General features: G+C 34.8%; 1 protein-coding gene across 1 annotated transcript; it reads right to left on the bottom strand.

The window, feature by feature from the left end:
- Positions 1 to 3,212: 3,212 nt before the first annotated feature.
- On the bottom strand, positions 3,213 to 5,894 carry LOC115972821 (receptor-like protein kinase FERONIA). The gene has a single exon (XM_031093066.1). It carries the CDS (start codon positions 5,889 to 5,891, stop codon positions 3,213 to 3,215), a length of 2,679 nt encoding a protein of 892 aa, XP_030948926.1. The 5' UTR covers positions 5,892 to 5,894.
- Between the last annotated feature and the right edge of the window lie 1,148 nt (positions 5,895 to 7,042).

Below are 7,042 nucleotides of genomic sequence, written 5' to 3'. Positions count from 1 at the left end.
GGAAGTTGACTGGCCAAAGAGGGAGATAAAGGAGTGTAATGTGTGGTAGTAGTGAATGGGGTAGGCGCGGCATGTGGGATCCAAAAAATCTGATCCTATTTTTTTTTAAGCTTGGGGCATTACAATGCATTACAACCTCTGAAAACACAGAGGCTCTTTTAAATATACACTACTATCAGTTTTTTAAGACCTTCTCGTCTCTTTCCGTGTGTGTGTTAAAATACTTAGTATTCTCAATAATGAAAACACAAGATTACAATTATGAGCTAAAAACTAGGCTTTTATTAATGATATGTGTAGTGAATCATATGGGCATTTTGTAGTTTTCAAGTCCTGTTTCAAAAAGATAGAAGAAATTGTTCTATGTGTGATTGTGTTGCTCCAAATGACAAATAGCGGTTTTTTTTGGGTTACCCTAGGTTTTGTTATGCATCTAGCAACCCCATGTTGTGAACTTCCTACATAAACTAGTAGAAATACTTATAATTTTAATTAATTAACATTGGTTGTTTTTTTTTTGTTAAATAATTAAATTGGTAATTACTTGTTTTTTTTTAGAAAGTTTCAATCTATGGCGCCAATCATTGTTTGGTGTAGGCAGGAATTGAACCCCAGATATCTTATTCAACCATTAGAGACTTTACCAGTTGACCTAATTGAAACTCACATGGTAATTACTTGTTAGTTGTAATGTGCAAACTCATAAAGAAAGTTTGATTTATTGTAATATGTTTTACATGGTAATTGTAACATTATAGAGGAATTTTTTAAGAGAACACTCATAACCACTAAGATACTTAAAGTGATTTTGTTAAACTTAGTTTAATAAATATATATATTTTATAGTAGTCTAGCAACTTTGAATTAGCCAATGGATTTTTTTTATTAAAAAAAAATTTAAAAACCATATAAAGCCTTAAAAAAAATAATTAAAAAAAAAGGTTTCCATCAACAAAATAAAAAATTAAATATATTTGACTGTAAAAAAAAATTAAATTAGTTTCAAATTCTTTGATTTTTTTCCTTATAAAAACTAGATTGATTCGTCCCTTATAAAAAATTGATTCTTTACTTATAAAAAATAATAAAATAAGATGCTAATACAAGCCTATGGGCATCCCATTAGGCCCAACCCGATACCCCTGCCTACTAAAGACAAAATAAGCATTGCCTACGAGCAGGATCATGGGTTTGGATTTTCTTTTTTGGCCTAGCCTGACTCGACCCTTTAACTGTCTAGTTAACGACCTGCTATGCCTAACCCGTTGTGCCCATGGGCCAAGTAAAAATGGGAGGCCGGCCCATTAACAATCCTTATCCCACTCATCTACTTTTTCTACTATCAAATTCAAAATTTAAAATAATACAACTTCTTTCAAATAAACTTAAACAATTATCACTATTAAAAAAAATTCATCAATACAAATTATGAAATAGGCTTATCTTTTGGTTACATTTATTTTCTATTAAAAAAAAAAAAAAGATAGAGAGAGAGAGAGAGTAAGGTTTTTGTTTTTTTAGTTAACAACTTTTTTTAAGAGGAAATTTTAGTTATAAACTTAAAAGAGCAATTTAGCATTATTACACTTATCGATTTCTTTTTATGAACTTGTCAAAAAATTTTACACTAATTAAATTAGAATCCTTCACTATGTGATTCAAGCAATCCCATCCTATGTGATAGGCTATTTTAAATTGCCACATAACTTATGTCATGAGATTGCAAAGATGGTGAATTCATACTAATGGGGACAAAGTGGAGTAAGCTGTGTATCTTGGGTTCACAAAGAACTTGAATCTTTTAACTTGACTATGTTGGCTAAGAGCATCTCTAGAAGAATCTCTAAAATTTTGTACTATTTGGAGAATGAACAGTGACTTTTACCTTTTAGCTACTCACTTTTTCAAATACACTTCCAACAGATTCTCTATCTCATTTAAATATTATTTCTTCATTCATTATTTATTCTTTTTTTAACAATTACACATCTTCCAATATTTTTTTATTCAACACCTAATTATGATAATAAGAAAAAAAACATTTGAAAAGTGAACAGTAGCTCATCAGACTTGATGAGCTACTGTTCATGAGCCAAAAAAAAAAAAAATCTAGGAATAGAGTCCATTGGAGAGCTTTTTTGGGTTTCAGTCTCTATTACAGAGAGAATTTTGAGTTTACATAGACCATTGGAGATGTTCTAAGTAAGGTTAGAGGGTGTTACCTTCTAAAAGAAAAAAGCCCCCTTTTTTTTAATTTCTAATTTTTAATTTTTTTTTGAAGTGTTGGAGAGTATTAAATGTTCCCAACTTGATTTTGGAAAGAATTTAGAAGGCCAAGTGTTATCGTAAATGCTCTGTTTATGCATGCTACGTTGGGTCATTCTCCATCTTACACTCGGCACAGTGTTCTAGCAGGTGAGGAGAGAACTTAATTGTTAAAACAGAGTCTGCGCTGAAAAATTGGAAATGGAGAATCTGTTTGAGATTATCAAGAATTCAAGATCCTTGGCTCCATTTTGCTCCTTATCAGTTGTCACAAGATTGTTTTGCCTGTTAAGTAATTAATCCAGATATGAAGGTGGCTACGATCTAATTGATAGGGATACCCATTGGTGGAATTTGGAGCTTTTATATCATACTTTTATGCCTGATTATGTTGCTAAAATATTGCAGATCCCACTGTCACAATTTGATGTTCCAGATATATATTTTCTTTCACATAACAGCAGAATTTTATTAATGAACGGAAACGTACAGACACAGAAAAACAGAGTTCAAACAAACTAAACCAGAGTCGCAAGACCCTGAAGACAACACTGGACTAAACAGAAACTATTACAAAATGCAAAAACAGAACAAGTCTTCCACTACATCCAAAACATAAACAGCAACTAAACATTACAAAAGACCGGGAAAAGCTTATTTGCAGATCACCTCACCGGACGATGCAAAAACCCATGGAATCCCCGTAGAGGCATTGCCACAAAAAGGTGGGGCATGTGTCATATTTGGATTGCCACAAAAATTCGGGTGAGTATTTTGTTCAGAGTGCTTATCATTTGAACTTAAAAGACTAAGGATCAATAGCAAATTAGGGAATGTTCGACAGATTCGAAGTTTCATAATTCAAGGAGGAAATTAAGTAAGGACTTTGGCAGTTACAATCAGCCATATTGAAAATTCAACTAGCAACTTTTTTTCCCCACCTTTGTTTATGGAGCTTTAGGATCCATAATCTCAGACAACATTACCTTGGAGGATATCAATCCATCAGAATCCTTTCTAGCAAAACTTCCTCGGCATACTACGGTCACTTGACAATTGCTATTAGTACTTGAGAGTTTTCCACTACTACTAAAAATCATGTCATCACTTTCATTGACATCTGACATAGGGATCAAAGCAAGCTCATCATCATCATTCATGTCAATTTCTTCTGCCAAATCAAGCTTGACATCTTTTTCTGCACTCTCTTGCAACTCCAATACTAACTCAAGCCCCCCAACCACATCATTCATTGATGGTCGTTTGGTTCCATTGTCAAGCAAACAATTCTCTACAATCTCACCAAATTTCTTCAAACATTCAGGTTCAATTTCCCCCTTCAAAGATGGATCAACAATTTGATCAAGCTTTCCATTGCGATAGCACTGTAGGAACAATGCTGCTAGACCCATTGGATTCTCCTCATCCGTACGTATGATTGGTGGCTTTCCACACAACACTTCACACAATACTACACCATAGGAGTACACATCAGACTTCTCAGTAAGTTGTTGAAAGCGATAATATTCCGGATCCAAATATCCAAATGTACCCTTAACCACTGTGCTAACATGGGACTTGGACATAATGGGACCAAATTTTGACAACCCGAAATCAGACACCTTGGCCAACCATTGCTCATCTAATAAGATATTTGTACTCTTCATATCACGATGAATGATTGTATGTGTCGCACCTGTATGAAGGTAGTTCAACCCATGTGCTGCACCAATACAGATTTGGAGTCGTTGCTTCCAAGAAAGTGGCTGACACTTGGTGTTATAGAGATGGTCACGAAGGGTCCCATGAGCCATGTAATCATACACGAGTACCATCTCGTTTCCATCCTCACAGTATCCAATCAAAGAAACAAGATGGCGGTGGCGGAGTTGAGACAACATCGCAATCTCTGTTTTGAACTCCTGAGCTCCTTGTTGAGAACCGGATTTTAATCGTTTGATCGCAACTGGGGTAGCCGCACTACCATTAATGTATCCTTTGTACACGTCACCGAACCCTCCAGCACCAATAATGAGTACTTTGTCAAAATTGTTGGTAGCTGCTATAATCTCAGCGAGTGAGAAGTAGCGACACAAACTACAAGGTAGAGTTGACCCGCTTGCCTTTGTTGAGTTGTCGGAATCCTTGACTCTTTCGGCTAGTCGGAAAATCAAGACTACGAGAATCAGGAGTATAGTAAAGCCAGAAACTCCACCACCAACGGCAATTATTATTGTTCTATTATTCTTCTTCGACTCTGTTGATTGTATCAGTTGCACAGACTTTAGAGGGGTCAATGGAACTGGTTCGGGGTTGGGTCCGGCAAGATTGCCACTGACGTCGCTTACTTTGAAGATTTCGATACCGTTCAAGATTGCATCATTGAAATAAGTGACATAGTCATTGGGGTTCGCTTGTAGGGCGATAGAAAGGTTCATTTTCTTCTGGTTTTCTTCGCCAAATATTGACACAGCGTAGTCTCTGTATATGGGAACACCTTTGCTACCTCCTGCCCATTTCCACACATTGGCTGCAGTCTCCGCAGTTTGATTTGCTATGAAAATAAGAAACACTCGGTTGTGAGAAAAAGTAATTTCTGGTTGAAACTCGCAGAAATGCAGCCTAATAAGATATTCAAACCCAGAATCTACTGGAAATTCCCAAGTGAAATTGTAAATCTTATTGATTGCTTCGTACATCCCCATAGTCCGGGCAGTCCAGTATACATTTTCTGGTGCAGTGTAGGCTGGTATTTTGGTAAATAGCAGTTCAATAGTTGTGTTAACAGGTAGAACAGAACTTAAATCCTCTGTCAAGTACTTTTCGTCCTGACCCCAGCTCCGGAACATTCCAGTGTCTTCAGTGGGTGAGATGTAGTTCCCTCCAACATTTATTCTGTATACCGTCTCCAGAGCAGTTCCGTTATCAATGCTGAACATGTACTCCTCGCCGATTAAAGGGAATCTCTTATCATCAGACGGAGTGTAATAGAGATAAGAAGGCATGGACAAAATTTCAATTCCGTTGATAAAAGCAAATGAATTGGAATCCCTTGGAATGAAGGTTATGTTCAGCCTCAAATCTTCCACGATGTCAATACAGAACTCTCTAAATATTGTATCATCCGGATCACCATCGGCATCTGCTGTAAGTGAAGCATTGAAGTCTCGAAGAAGGGTAAAAGTTCCAGCTTTGACAGAGAAGAGGGCATTAGAGCGGTCGAAATTGCTGTACGTAGCTGGGTAGAAGTATAGTCGAACGAATTTTTGGCCGGTAGTGAGTGGGTATATGTAAGTGAATGGGGAGACAGACAAGCGGGCAGTGGTATAGGGTACTTGCGAAGCAGATGAGGATTGCTTAAGTGAGTTTGTGGCTAGAGAGGCCTGGTTTTGTGATAGTTCTTGAGGGAAGAATTTTGAATTGTCATCTCCAGTCCAGGTCCGACCATCTAATGCAGTCGAATTGTCAGAGGAGCCACAGTTAAGGATAATATTATCGACTGGTTTGTAAGGAGACGGAGAGTTAATGGCTAATGTGTTGGACAGGTGGAGCAGCAAGAAGGCGAGGTAAAGAGTAGTGAAAGTTAAACATGGTAGGACTGTGGTGCAAAGATTCGTATTGCCCATTGTAGCAGAGAGGGAGAACCAGCGTGAGTGATTTTCAAAAGAAAATAATTAAAAAGTTATTACAAAAGAAGGTGATAATTGATATAATTGGTTCAAGTGGACAAGTTGATTTATTTATAATATGATGTCGAGACTATTCTTTCCGCGTGAGTAACGATGTGATAACTGATAACTGAGAGTCTGGTAGGCGGAAAATTATTTTGTAGTCCTCACTTGTTCCTTTCTTAATATTTACCAAGTATTCAATAATGTTGATTCTCACAAAAAAAAAAAAAAAAAAAATTCAATAATGTTCTGATTACAAAGAAAATTACCCATAGGAATTACCACAATTTTATTTTTTTTATAAATATTTATAATACAATATATTCAAATATGTGACAATTTTATCAATTTTATATTATATAAATTAAAATTTTAATAATAAATTATTTCATACAATATCAAATACAACAAAAAAGAATGAGAGAAGAGAAATTAAGAAAACAATAGAAAAAAGGGGGACTACTCATTTCCTTAAATATAAAAAATAAAACTCATCTTTTATGATGAAAATTTTAAGTTTGGCTTCGTTTGTACACACAAGCTAAGTTACAAACGCCCAAAAAAAAAAAAAAAAAAAACCTTAGAAAAATTGAGTAGGTAAGGTTTTATTAGTTCTTATTTAGACTTATTACTAATATTACTTTTTTATCTACCATCGATAATCTATCAATTTTTTTCCTATAAATTCCTCTCTGTCACATATAGAGAATGAACAAGATCATATCTGTCGTTACATGTGAAATTCCAATACAAGTTGAAATTGACCAAAACACACCAAAATAAATTGGGATTAAGAGGATTCGTGGTTAATAGATGCTCTTAGGTCATTTGTGAATAAACTATTTTAGAAAATATTTTATACCACTTTCATAGAAAATATAAAAAATTATTAAAAATAATTATCTATTATTATTATTATTATTATTATTATTATTATTATTATTATTGTTATTGCTTATAAATTTTTTAAAAAGAATAAAAGAAAGAAACGGACAACTGTGGCAGAGAAAACAAAGATTAAAAAAAGGAATAAGAAAAATAAGAGAAGTGGGGCAGGGAAGAGTGAAGACTTGAGAAGTCTTGAGGAAGAAGCCAAAATGATTGGA

The sequence above is a fragment of the Quercus lobata genome, unplaced genomic scaffold (genome assembly GCF_001633185.2).
Source record: "Quercus lobata isolate SW786 unplaced genomic scaffold, ValleyOak3.0 Primary Assembly Scq3eQI_53, whole genome shotgun sequence".
Classification (NCBI taxonomy): domain Eukaryota; kingdom Viridiplantae; phylum Streptophyta; class Magnoliopsida; order Fagales; family Fagaceae; genus Quercus; species Quercus lobata.
Note: the sequence above shows the minus strand (reverse complement) of the source record. Positions and strands in the feature narration are given on the sequence as shown.